The sequence below is a fragment of the Magnolia sinica genome, chromosome 13 (genome assembly GCF_029962835.1).
Source record: "Magnolia sinica isolate HGM2019 chromosome 13, MsV1, whole genome shotgun sequence".
NCBI lineage: Eukaryota > Viridiplantae > Streptophyta > Magnoliopsida > Magnoliales > Magnoliaceae > Magnolia > Magnolia sinica.
In genome coordinates this window covers 1,247,024-1,261,680 of record NC_080585.1, presented here as the reverse complement: position 1 = coordinate 1,261,680, position 14,657 = coordinate 1,247,024, and the positions used below count along the sequence as shown (strand labels likewise).

The 14,657-nt window shown below is 39.3% G+C and overlaps 2 protein-coding genes across 2 annotated transcripts; one reads left to right on the top strand and one right to left on the bottom strand.

Annotated features, from left to right (window-relative positions):
* The first annotated feature begins 1,216 nt into the window (after positions 1 to 1,216).
* On the top strand, positions 1,217 to 3,672 carry LOC131222338 (uncharacterized). The gene is made up of 4 exons (XM_058217365.1): positions 1,217 to 1,701; positions 1,952 to 2,125; positions 3,157 to 3,300; positions 3,388 to 3,672. The coding sequence occupies exons 1-4, from the start codon at positions 1,630 to 1,632 to the stop codon at positions 3,511 to 3,513; spliced, it is 516 nt and encodes a 171-aa protein (XP_058073348.1). The 5' UTR covers positions 1,217 to 1,629; the 3' UTR covers positions 3,514 to 3,672.
* A 3,298-nt stretch (positions 3,673 to 6,970) lies between these two features.
* On the bottom strand, positions 6,971 to 10,427 carry LOC131222337 (bZIP transcription factor 50). The gene is made up of 3 exons (XM_058217364.1): positions 9,808 to 10,427; positions 8,341 to 8,564; positions 6,971 to 7,437 (listed from the first exon to the last, which is right to left on the bottom strand). Exons 1-3 carry the CDS (start codon positions 10,251 to 10,253, stop codon positions 7,172 to 7,174), a joined length of 936 nt encoding a protein of 311 aa, XP_058073347.1. The 5' UTR covers positions 10,254 to 10,427; the 3' UTR covers positions 6,971 to 7,171.
* Between the last annotated feature and the right edge of the window lie 4,230 nt (positions 10,428 to 14,657).

The following is a 14,657-nucleotide window of genomic DNA, read 5'->3' as shown; positions in this document are numbered from 1 at the left end:
GACAGCCCAGATGATTCCAGCTTCTGATTGGAGATCTTTTGCCCATTGAGTACTATAGACTAGTTACTCTTATTTGATAGTTGAATTGTGATGCTCAAAGCCATTCGATCAGTGGTTAAGATCACACCACCAACGTAAAACTTCTTTTGAGTTGGTTCCAGCAGGCAACCGGTCAGCATCTTAAACGCACGCAGTGACTCTCTGTAAATATCCAAGTACCATTACTTTTCAAGCGGGAAATTCCCTACAAGTCCTTGAATAAGCTCATTCTACAAGTGCTGTACGTGGCCTAACTAGAGCATGCTTATGGCATCCAACACCTCCAGCAAGGTTACCCTGTTACGAAAGTCGAATGCCCAAAAAATCAAGCTGATCCAACCATCATGGATGTAGATTGGGTACTGCCATTGCCTATATGATGTTGGCACAAGCACGACAAGATGGGATTTCATTGGACAACAGCATGTTGTGAGAGACTAGGTCCAGTAGTGCATACTCCACCGAAAAACTTTCAAATATGCTATGAGCCAGTATAACTTTCCAACATGCTTTATGTGGGCCTGACCTTTATTAATAGTATGCCGTTCAATCAAATACCGCCATGTTATATGCAGTACTCAAGTCCATGAATTTGAATATTTTGGGGTGGTTCTAATTATTTTTTTAGCATGATCTACCTAATGATTGCATAGGACTGAATTTTGGTACACCCAATCATCATGGTGAGACTCTTAAGCATATACATGCCGTTGCCCCACTGGATTTTTATTTTTATTTAAAAAAAAAAAAAAACACAGCAGACAACCATCCAAAAGTCTCCAGATATGGTGGCCCACATTATGGTTGAATTGATGACCCGATTTTTAGAACCTCAGAATTTCATGATGGGACGACACTTCTAGAAAGGTTGGATGCCATATTCATACCCCAGTAGGGCCCAGCCCACGGCACTTTTAGAATACAGAGGAACCAGCTTCTACCATTCACACATATGGGCCATATAAAAGGAGTGCTGCGCATATCTGATACACGCCCAACCAATACATGAATAGGAGCCATATCTTCATGCAATCGCTGGCGTAATGAACCCATGCCTCATTCATTGCAAAAGCCATTGACAAAAAAAAAAAATCATGGAGAGGAAAAATAGTAACGATATTAAAAAAAGGTAGATTATCCGCAAAGGCATTGACCCAAAAAATCATGGAGAGGTGAAGACGTAAACAGATAAGATAGATGCAGAAAGAAAAATATATGAAATAAGACAAGAGCGTATGGGGGATTGAGATCATTTAATGCCCACATGAGCTTCATGTCCTATAAAATCCCTGACTGCCCTTCTGTTTTCTTCATCAAATTCTGCACCTTCCCTTCAGAAATATCAGTTTCTGAAAGTTTGCTTGTAGAAGAAGGCTGTTGCAAATTCTCGAATCCAGTTTGTTTTGCTTCTTTTGCTCTCAGTTTTGCCGCAGATAGCATGCAGTTCAATTGCAGAGAATGAAGGTCTGAAGCTGGTTGAGTACAGGCGACTGTGGGTTGATTTGATTGGCCCAGGTGGGAAGGTGAAGGGTCTGAATTCCATTTTTCTTGACAACGAGCATTGTAGACTTTTCCAGAGTGGAGTTGGCCATGCAAGGAGAAGAAGATGAGCTATTGCCAACCATGCCTGTTCTACCAAGATTGGACCGCCTTGATCGTCTGGTAAAGGATCTTTGGTTGCTGAAGATTTCATGCTTTACAAATCACATTTAAATGCTCAATGACCCAAGTTTTCTTCTTTTGGCTGCATTTGGTTGCACCAAATATCACGAAATTTTGTGATATTTTAGTGCAACCAAACACAACAGCATTAAGCATGATGCAAAATGCATGTCGAGAGACGGAATTCTTTCTATTATTTCTTTCTGTACACTTCACCTTTGTCATTATTAGTAGAAGCTTGATGGTGCAGCTGCAGTATCTTGAAGAGAGACGGAATTCATCTGATGCACATTATTCATGTTCCTTCCCAATAAACACAGGGGTGGATAAACAATGCAAGCCTTTATCCTCCGTGCTTGAGGAAGTTCATTTCAAAGGCACAGTCATGGAACGTGTAGCAATGCTTGAGAATCGAGTATTACAGGTAAGTTGCCAAGATACATACACAAAGTTTTAAAAATAACACATCATTCTCTGAGAGATTGGATGTGGAGGCTACTCAATTATCAAGATCGGTTAGCAAGAGGTTTGCTAATTCCTCTATGTTTTCTGTTCTGAATTCATGGGATCTGGAGTATGGGTTATTTGATATCTGGATCACTACTTTTACCGAGCTGAAATTATGGTTCTATATAACCTTATTATTGATTGAATTTTGATTCAAATTTAAAAGAAAGATATCAAAGACTTTGATTTATGCTCGTTGGATGACCTCGCAGAGACTGTGTACTGTGTGTGAGTGATCCAGGGTTCAATCCTTGGAAGTGTTACCTTTCGAAAGAAAAAGAAAAAGAAATACATAGCTGGTATATACAATCTAAGAGGAGAAATATCCATATAAAATGTTGTTATATGTTAACTTCAACATATAGTTCTAATGTGTTGCTTTGGTTGAACATCCAAACCATGAAAAGGATGGACTATGCCATGAGGAGCACCTGCAGAGAAACTTGGAACCATCCACACATCGGCTGGGCCAGACAAATACTGGTTCCTACAAGTTCCAGCGTGTAGAAGCATGGTTCTAACTATTGTCCAATATAACTCAATCGAATTTGAGTCATACTATTTTGGTCCACAACAAATGTGTCACCGGGCCGATATGGGGCCGAAACAAGACTGATACAGGACTGAAATGGGAGTTGGGTGAGCCACTCACCCAGGTTCGGTACTCATGCGAGTCGCACTCTGAAACTCTGCTATTTGGATTTTTCTGTAAAGAGCTGGCTATATGCAAGCATGGCTATGTGAGTTAGAAAACAATGAATGCGGGATATTTTAAACATGAGTTTTGCATTTGGTCATGGAGTACTAGAACTTGAAATTTTGTGGATGTAAGCAATTTCCCAAGTGCCCATCAGTGTTTGAGTCCGCATGCCTGCTACATGTGTTTTGTTTTTAGACATTTACTTGAATTTGATGACTATGTGCTTGATTGACTTGATATTCTATCAGTTAAGCCTGGAGATGGAAGAAGGAAGTACATCAAGCTCTTCCACAATACCAACATCTGAAAAAATTAGGAATGTTTTGATTAAAAAGGACAATGGGGAAGTTCCTGACACTCTTCACCAAAAACAAGACCACTACACGGTTCAGGTAAGTTGCGGCTAGAAATGAGATTGCCACTCAATTGCTCTTCACCTACTGGAGTTTTACACTGAAACGATTCTGGTGATTTTGCAGGAGAAACCCTTTGAAGAAACCCAGATGCATAAGCCTCCAAATTGCAAGAAAAGCAGCAGGCACAAAAGAACTCAGCTGCTACCAAGTTCTAGAAAATGTCTAGGATGGTTTCCAATGGGATGTTGATGTACAATCATGTCATTCTATAAAGTGTGACACAATGAATAAGAAATGAAGTGCAAATCTAAAATGCTCCAATATATCTAGAGACTATAGCATCATATCAGCTCTATCAGCTTCTTTCTGCCCATTTGTATGGATGATCAGCTTTAGGAAGTTTTCACATCTGGATTGGTGAATGGCATGTGAGAGAAACATAAAGTGCAGTTTTTGCTCATGAAGATGCCACAAATGACCCAATAGTCTATATAATATGGAATCCAAGATTTGACACATCTTCCGATGCCGGTACGTCGCCTGATATGTATCAGTATCGGCCATGAATGACATGGTTGCATTGGCCTGTATCAGCCCAAAACAACCGGACACGGGGGGATACGGGCGATACGACCCGTATTGGCAGTGAACAATTTGATCCATTAAAACCAATCTGCAAACCAGTATGGGGTCATCCCATTTTTCACCAATATACAATAGTTTTATATATTTGTACTTATTTGACTTTGTTTTATATATTTGTATCAATATAATAATAAAAGGTGGAGAAGCTATTTTCAAAACTGGTTAAATGACAATCACTTTGAGAGCATAAAGCTAGAAGAACATAAACTCAAATGATGTCGAAGTTCATAGATATCTGAAGTAATAAAAGTTAAAAGAAAAATGAAAATGGGAAAAGCTCTTTGTCCATATGGTTTGCTAATAAAGATTTGGATGTTTATATGAGATATTCAGTTATTTTTGTTGACAAAGTTGATCAACGAGATTATAAGAATGCTAGAAAAGATGGAGGAAAAGACAGTGGTACCTATACATAAGAATAAAGGAGACATAAAGAGTTGCACTAATTATTATAGGATTAAATTCATGAGCCATACTATGAAAATTTGGAAAAGAGTAATTGAACAAAGACCAAGGCATGAGATGAACATTTCAGAAAATCAGTTTGATTTCATGCCAAGAAGATTTTCACAGTCTTTATTGATTAAGAGAAAGCTTAGATAAGGTCTCTAGAGAGTTAATCTGATAGGTAACGGAAGAGAAATCAGTTTCAAGAGGATAATATTAACATTATTAAGGATATGTATAAGGGAGCATTAACAAATGTGAGGACCACCAGTGGAGAGGCAAGTGAGTTCCCAACTATTGTCTTTGCACCAAGGGTTGACATTGAACCTATATCTTTTTGCATTGGTTATGGACAAGCTAACGAGGCATTTGCGGGAACAAATTTATATGGAGTTAAATTTTAGTAACAATGGGAGTAGGAACAAAGAATTCATAAGGATTGCAGACAAAAAAGTTTTCCAAAAAGACCACTTTCAATATCCAGGGTCAATATCCATGAGAGTGGAGAGACTGAGAGAGATATTGGTCATAGAATTCAAGTGGGGTGGAAGAAACGGAGATGTGCCTTTGGAGTTTTATGTAATTTTTGTGTAACACTCAAACTGAACGGAAATTCTATAAGATGGCCATAAGACCAGCCATGCTTTGTGGGGCAAAATGATGGGAGGTTAATGAACAACACGCCCATTGGATGAATGTAATTGAAATAGAGATGTTGAGATGGATGAGTGACAAGATAAGGAATGATAGAATAAGAAATGCACAGATTGGAGGGAATTTAAGAGCAGCACCAATAAGTAACAAAATGAAGGAAGGTTAACTTAGATGGCCCAGTCATATGCAATGGAGATCAATAATTACACTTGCTAAGAGTGACTTGGTACAAGTTGAAGGCTTTGAAAACCGCAAGGAAAAGGCCTAAAAGGACATAGGTGAAGGTAGCTAAAAAAAGACTTAATGACCTATGTTGTAACTAAAATTATGACCCTTGGTAGAGTGGAAGGACAGAAAAAGATTCATGTAGCTGACCCAATTAATTGGGATCAGGCTTAGATAATGATAATGATTTGACTTAGCTACATGCAAGAACATATTTACATATGATAACATATTCATACCATTACCATACTACCCAAAACTGTGTATCCTGTATATAATCAGCCATTTAGTGACTTTTCTATACACGCTCAGGAGGCATGGTAAATTAGGATCTTGCAAACTGGCACATGCAAACTTTGAATGCACTTGCAAGGTCCGGGAAAGCTTTTCAGGTAGGATGAGTTTTGGATATCTCTGGGTCTAAACGTCAGGCCAATGCACTGATCAGGTAAGCAAAACTTCAACATTTAACGTAAACCATTGGATTTTTTTACTAGCCGTTCGGCTTTGTCATATATGCGTGGTCCTCGTGGTGAAGTAGGCAATCTCATTTTTGAATCCTTGGATGAACAGGTGCATACCTCATGCAGGAGTACCACAGTGGCATGTGTTTCATGAAGCCTTGCATTCCATCTCGAACAAGACGAGTACTTAGCAATCTCTTCACCATGAACCATTGTCAGGCACGGAGGTTTGCCGCTCACACAGCACAGCTCATCCACAAGCTACACCACTGTTGGTCCTCATAAAGGATGACCTGTGTTTCACAAACATCTAACAAACTGTCGCAACCCTAAACCTTTCGGTACTATCATGCCACCGTGTAGATCGCTAGGATAGTCAGATCTAAATTTATCCTGATATCCTTACCATCCATAAAAGGTACCACTGGATGGACCGTTCTGATTGATAGATCACTTGCCACGTGTAGTGTCGAGAGATGGCTCTACCCCACATGGGAGATTTTGGAGGGTGGTAGAACCTGGACGCGGATTTGGCGGTGTTGCCCACAGTGCCCAACACATCCGAGGCTGGCAACACCACCTGATCCACGTCAGGTAGAACCTACTGTATCATTCCCAATTAACTTATATACAACAGTCAGGGATTTTTTTATTTTTAATGCCCCCACACTCTTGTAAGTTACTTTAAAATCGAATTCTCACAGATGCTAAATACAAGGTATGTACTGAATTCTAGGTGCCAATTGTGTTGTCCAATCATAACTCGACATGGCATAATTAAAAAATAAAATAAAATTGCAAAGGATAACCCTTCTGGTGATTTGTGTGAATTTGACATTTGACAACCTACGAATGGCATGAAACATCCAGTTTATGTCCAAACAGGCCCCACTTTAAAGACAGAAGCATTCAAGAACTATATACACTCGGATTTGGTTTCTACAAGTGGGTCGAAGCTTCAACATGTGCATTATATAGATGTGTATGACCCTTCGGGCCATCCATGATGCCCATTATTGATCATACATGGCCAAAACATAATACTGATCAAATGATCTTAGCCATCTAATAGATGGATATCAAAATAATGATTGGATATAATGCTCAAGGGTTCAAAGCTCACAGGTAAAATCATATGGTTTAGATCATCTGACAAGTGTGAGTTTTGGCCTATGATTCACCAATGATGGGGACTTCAAAATTTGGATGCTCCAGATTACCATGCATACATTCCACATGTGCAAGTGTGGAACCTTCATACCTCCTCTCAATGATGATAATACTCGCATATGCATTTTACTAGTGAAGTAAATAGCCTTATAGATGTTCTAACAAAACTAAGGAATTAGCAGAAAAGGAGACACAAAAACTAAAAAGGATGGACGAAAGCAGTAGAAATAATCTACATAGCCTAAACCTGTTTCCATGCTCTGCTAGGAAAAACGATGGACTGAAATGGTGAGGAATAAACCTCAACCAAAAACAGAGTGCAAGCAAGGCCCTAATCTCTTCATCTTTGTCCTTGTTGCCTTGCATCGCCTCCTCATATGAACCAACCCTAGTCCTAACCTTAAGGACTTCTCATTTCCTGTTTGTCGTACCTCGACGACGATTTCCTGGCCGTTGCTTCCTCCGAGGCTGCCCACATTTCCCATCAACACTGTTGGTTTCATGCCGGGCAGAAGGAAGAGGCACACGATGCTCATGAGCCAAAACAGGGAACCCAACAGCAGGGATTCTGCCAAAAAAAAAAAAAACAGGAACAAGAAATTCAATTAACAGATCCTTAGGGAAATGATTTGGATTTAACAGGCTATGACTTCCATTGAGCAATAATATGATCAAACGTGTATCATGGTCTGCCCATGATTTGGTCTGAAAGGGAACCCATGATTTGGTGATGGAAAGAGTTTCATGATGGGCCACAGTGGATGAACCAAGACCTAAAAAGATTGCCCCAGTACAGAAATCCCTACTCTTCTATTGATGGCCTGTAAATGGATCCAAAGATTGAACGGCTAAGATCTTCCAATGTAGGTTATCTTTTGGCCATAATCCATCAATAGTAGGGCCCATCTGACTAAACATTTCAGGCTATTGAACCATGGACCCCACTTCTAAAAACTGAAAACCCTCGGATACTAGGCATATACTACCATGTCACACAAGCATGGGGCCTTACATTCCTTTAGGTAGATCAATGTGAAGCCAGCTACATGTTCATTTTCATATGCACACCAATAGGCTTAGTGTTGCAATGTGGCCCACCAAAAAAGTCAGCAGGCCGATTTTGGGGGCAGGCCAAGATGATAAACAGCCTAGATCCTACAGACAAGCATGTGGCACTTTGGCATGGTTGGAGCTAGCATTACTCTTTCTAACACTTACACTATCCCATAAAGGGGCCTTAGGCACAAGGGACTAAGCTCTAACATTGTGGGTCTGGGTTGCAATAGGCATGCATAGTACATGCAAGGGTGGCTCTCTGTGCTATAGCCTTCTGAGATCTAACTTGGGAGCATACATAACACTTTGCCCCTAATCTAGAATACAGGATGCTAAAATGCAAGCAGAGGAGCATTATTCTCTAGCCGAATAGAAGGAAAAGGGAAACATCGTTGAAATCTTCCAAGATTCATACCCTTAGTGAGCACAGCAGACTCCTGTTTGGTCACAGAGACACCTAGGCCCTTTTCATTATGCAAGCGCTGGTGGAGAATCTGATTCTCAGCAACGCAGCAACGGAGAGCATATTCAAGCCGCTTGCATTCCGCTTCAAGATACCTGCTCTTCAACTCCAGATCTCTCACATAGAGCTTCTTTCTCTCCCTTGATTTCATTGCAGAGTCCCTATTTCTCATCTGTCTGAGAAAAAGGAAAAAGAAAAAAGGAAAAAAAAAAAAAGAGCTGATAAAACCGCCACAAATATGAAAGGGTGGTAATAAGATAGAATCTTCACCACTTTGCTTCTTCCAACAATGGTTTGCAAATGAGGAATCAAGATAGAAATCAAGACGACCAGCATTCCGTTGAGTCGGGTGATGCCAAGTTCATTTGAGAATGTATTATATATATATATATACCAAAAAGAAGAAAAAATTAGATAATAAGTGGAAAATATATAATTTCTTCCCAAATTATCATAGAGGCCCACTTTCTTGTAATTGAAATTATTCATTTAGCAGGCCTCACCTCATCATAGATGGTGAATGATCCAAATATGCCCACTAGACGGCTCCATAATTCATCAAATGGACTTTTTTTAAAAACACCATACATTTCCAAACTGCAAGCTAGGACCATCTGATGAATGGGGGTTTAAGGAATGGGCCCATCTCCTCTGAAGATCAGCCCCATTTCTAGCCTCCCAGAAAAGTACCAAGAATACACTGATAGTGTTGAATCTGCAGCTGATTCAACACATGAATGAGCCTTCTAAGGCCACAAGGTGGAACCAATTTAGACAAAAAATCTGTTCCGGTCTATGGCCATTCCACATCACGGAATGACAGAATTCATAAACCATGCTTTCCAACCGTTTCACATTGCAGACTGAATTTGTAAAACATGCTTTTTATTATGTGTTTGGGGTTAAGCTCTCTGGATTTTCATAGGAAATTACAAAAATAGAAGAATAAAGAAAGGGGAAAAAAATCAGTCACAGCCGAATGAATAGTTCATGGTCGTTTTAATTTCTAGTAACGCCAACAGAAATTTTCCTTACAAATACCTCTGAAAATCCCAAAAACGGAAAACAAAATTGAAATTTTACGGATTTAACATTTGCATGAGAGATTTCGCATGAAACTCATCATTTTCATCACCTATAAATAAAAAGAAAAAACAAAATTGATGAAGAAAACCAAAATTATCAATATATATTTCACAATATTCCATGAAAATTACTAGTCTAGTCCCCCAATAGCATTCTCTTTACATATCCACAAGCAAATCATACCCTAGATTCCTGATATTTAGGAGCAAACTATGAAGGAGCAAACTATGAACGTGAGGAGAATCTCAGATTACTATTATAAAAAAAAAAAAACAAACTTTTTTTTACCAGAAATATAGATAAAACCAGAAGATAAACCCTAACTAATCGTACCTTTTCCTTTTCTTGTTCATCTGATCGTCTTCTGCAACGATTTTCTCTTCAGAGAAGTCGCTCTTCTCCATCTCCTCTTTCTCCTCAACAGAATTTGCTTCTTGACTCGGATTCTCGCCGTTCAAAGCCACATCGTCATCGGATCGAGCATCGGACGGCACATCGAGAAGAATGTCAGAGAAGAAATCGTTGTAGAAATCGCGATTCTCTGCGATTTCCTCATTGTCCTCGAGTAGGAACTGCTCCACGTCATTAATACACGAAGAAACGTGGACCGGAGATGGATTCGAGCTTTCTTTGGTGGATTCTTCGACGCAAGGCTCTGCGAGAAGATCAAGAAAGTCTGCGAACAGATCGATAGAGTCTGGAATGGATTCGAGCAGGTTTTCCCAATCGAGTTCTCTTGGAATGCCTTGATCTTGATCTTGATCTTCTACTATTCCCATGACGGAAAACCAAACAAAAAAAAAACCAAAAAAAAAGAAGAATAAGAAACAGAGAGAGAGGGAAGAGTATTTACAGAGAAGAAGAAGAGGAGAACAGAAGAGAAGGAAAATTGCAATTGGAGGGGCTTTGTCTTTCCGAGTTTAAAACGGAGGGCGAGAGCGAAGACGCGCTTGCTTCGTTCGCAAGCAAAGCCTCGTGTATCTCGCGACGCACGCAGCTTCGTGTATGAGTTCTCGCGACGCACGTGGCGGCGATGCAGAGGGCCTACACGCTGAATGGTCCGGTGATCGGAACCGTTCATGTTGTCGAATCTATGCTGTAAGATAGATCTTAATAATATTCTTCTGAACGGATGATCTTGACCATCGTTATCTGTAGATAAATTTCGAAAAATGAAAAGAAAATTTTCAAGGGCTCGCATCGAGTTCTAAAATCAGAGAAGCGGCTTTTGTGGATCCCTGACTGTGGGTCCTACTTTAATGTATGTTACTTACATCCACACCGTCCATCCTTTTTTAAAGGTAATTTTATTGGGAGATCCCAAAAATGAAGTAGATCAAAATCTTAAGTGAACTAAACCACAGGAAACGGTGACGATTGAATATTCACCATTAAAAACTTCCTGGGGCCAGTGAAATGTTTATTTGCCATCCAACCTGTTAATAAGATCACAAAGACTTTTATGAAGGGACTACATAAATATCAGCCTGATCCAAAATTTTTGTGGCTAACAATAAGTTTTAAATGGTCAATCGCCACTGTTTCTTGTGGTATGGTCCACTGAAGATTTTGATCTGCTTCATTTTTTGGATCTTTCGGTAAAATGAGCTTTAAAAACAGATGGACGGCGTGGATGCAAGGAACATAAATTACGGTGGGCCCACAGTCAGGGATCCATCGAAGCCGCGTCCCCCGTAAGGGCAACAAATGTAAAACGAACTTTAAAAATTAAAAAAATAATAATAAATAAATAAAACGAACTTGCATTACGAAGTTGCCGGAAATAATACAATAGATACGTTTCTACGATATTATGGTAGATCCTCTATTTCACATTACACCTGGCAATATAAAATTGGATCGGAACCATCAAAATAGTTTTACCTACTTTAGACTTTATATATTAAAAGAAGGAAACAATTTTTGTGACTCGAATGTGCAAAAAAAAAAAAAGTACGGTGAAAAAAAAGTAATTAACGGTTGAAATTCTGTGGTGATGGTTGTATTAAAAGATTGCTGAAATTTTGTTCGATACTCTTAAATTTTGATCCATCAGCATTAATTTATGCGGTCAATTTAATCGAATGGTTCAGATTTACCGGATAAAAGCCAAGTGTACGGTGGAAGAGTTGCTCTACCATAATATGATGGAGATGTATTTATCTTATCGTATCTTATTCTTTTTCTTTTCATTTGAAACTGCTGTGTATTTGCGTCATTCAGCCAATCGCGGCTCGTTTTGGACTGTTACCAACCAATCAGAGATTTTAGATGACTTTGTATTGTAGCAGGATCCGGAGGGAAATTTACTAGCCGTCGATTTTCCAGCTTGCGGTCGATTTGTAGGACGGGGATTCGGTACTACCCTGGCCTGTTCCGAGCTCGGAACAGTCTGGGGCTGTGAGGGGCCTACCGTGATGTATGGACTTATCCACACCGTCCACACATTTTTACATATCATTTTAATCTACAATGCAAAAAATGAGGCATGTACAAGGCTCAACTGGATCACACGGTGGGTATTAAACGATCACCATTAAAAGTTTCTTGGGAGCCGTAGAAGTTTTGGATCAAGCTGATATTTGTGACCTTATAAACAGGTTGGATGGATAATAACATCACGGTGGGCCATAGGAAAGTTTCAACGGTGGACATCGTTATAACCGCTGCTTAATGTGGTGTGGCCCACTTGACCCTTAGGTCCGCCTTGGGATCATAACTAAGAATGATATGGAAAAATGGATGGACAGTCTGGATAAACCCATACGTCAAGGTGGACCCCTCAAAGGCCCGGCCTGTTCCGAGCTCGGTACAAGCAGGTAGTGCCCAATCCGCGTCCCGCTTTCTGGGACCATATGCAGAACATACCCTGATCAGACCCGTTCATCCTCTGCTATTTAGTGTTGATGGCCATGATCCCTCATTCAAATCTAATACTTGTACCCACAGATGAATATAGGTCACTCAAAAGAAATTTTTTAAGGAGTACGCTGGTGCTACTGCACGACATACCCAGTCATACGGAGGGCGTGCATCAGATCCATCCTGTCCATCAGGTCCACTGCCACATTTTCAATATGGATTCTAAAAATCAGCCGAATCCAATGTGGGTCACACTGTAGGAAAAGATATAATCATCAAAAGCTGTAAATTCACGTGGTGTGTACCATATGATCCTTGATCCTCGGAATGTCCCAATTTCCGGATAATCCACTCATCCTAATTTGGCGCTTGAGATGAGTGAATTGGATTTTAATGGCCGGAGCATCCATCTCAACTGTTCTCATGGTGTAACCACCTAGGTTTTGAATCTGATTTTTGGGCCAGTCCCACTGGTAATCTAAACTAGCCCTTAAATTGTTAGACGGGATTTTGATTGTACTAGTTTCATGGTATTGTCAAATACCATCTTATCACTTTTTTGAAAATTAGTGAACCCAAAGACTTTTATTTTGGAATTTATTTTCCTCATGGAGCTTTTTATTTATTTATTGTTTATCTTAAGCTTTTTCTTTATTTTCCAACATGTCTTTCAGGTAATAACTGACTATATATTTTTAAGTGTACGTTCATCGCCATCAATTTATTCGACATATGGGTACCGCCAACAGCTTTTAAGGCTTTATAAAAGTATTATTTTTGCTCCGACGACCACATTTCTTAAAGATTGGAGCCACTGATAAGTGAAAGATATTTTAAGTGATTTTTTTTTTTAATATCATTTTCTTTAAAATGGAAGCAACTTTTGATTATGAATAGAGAGGGGTAGCTGTGCTTGTTATTGCCGTGGACTGAGTGATTGTCAAAAGGAATTTAAGATATATAGAGATGGTTATGGTTATCATGTGGAAGACAATGAATGAGATTAAATTTGGATTTTGTAATGTATTATCGTGATTGAAGTGGTTGTCATATGTTAAGGGTTTGTATTATCTATGTTAAGGGTCTGAGTTGTCATGTGTTAAGAATTTGAATCTATATTGTCATATGTTAAGGGGGTGTTTAAAGCATGGGATTAGATGGGTTTAAGTGGGATGGAATTACCAAAATGTAATGATTACACTATGTCAGGATTGTCGTCTAATCCTATGGCTTGATGCCATCCCACTTCATGTTTGGGAAACAGATTGGCTACTCATCTTGCCAGCACCGGTCGGTGCTTTGTGGGCCCCAACATGATGTATGTGTTTCATCCATGTCGTCCACCCATTCTTTCATGTCATTTTATGGTATGAGCCCAAAAATGAGTTTGATCCAAATCTCAAGTGGATCGCACAGTTGGCCCTATGAGATTTTTAATGGTATAATTCAATCACTATTGTTTCCCCATGGTGTGGTCTACCTGAGATTTATATCTACCTCATTTTTGGGACCGAGCCTTAAAATTATATTTCAAAATGGATGGACGGCATGGATAAAACACATACATCATGATGGGGTCCACATAGCACCGACCACTAGCCACACGAAATCCAAAGTAGAATTGTAGAAACCCTTACCCCAGTGCTGATTCCAAGAAGGGCTTCACAACTCATGCCTTGTCTGAGTCGCAAACAGGATGTTGCAATGATCCATGGGATCTTAAAACATACTCCCACCTAATCCCATTTAAACCCATGCGCCAAACACCCCCTAAGAGTCTAGGTTATCCATGTGTTAAGTGTTTAGGTTGTAGTTGTCATGTGTTAAGGATTTATGTATCATATATTAAGGGCTTGGGTCATGATTGTCATATGTCAAAGGTATAGATTGTCATGTGTTACAAGTTGAAGTTGTCATGTGTGAAGGGTCAAGGTTGACACACGGTAATCTAAATCCTTAACACATAATAACCTCAATCATTCAAAAACAAATGGTTATAGTACCAATGGCTACAGACTAAAACATTATTTTGCTACAAATCTACTTCATAACCTTTATATCATTTTAGTAGTGAATACATGACAACTTTGACCCTTAATACATGACAATCTCAATCTTGAAAAAATAGTAACTATGATACTAATGGCTACAGATCTAGTGTTTTTGCTTCATTTTAGTAGTGAATGCATGACAACCCTGACCTTGAAAAAGCAATGATTGTGGTATCAATGATTACAGACTAAAATCATATCTATTTTTTTTATTTTTTTTCGTTATGAATATAGCCTATAGCCTTTTTTCCATTTTTGGTAATGAATGCA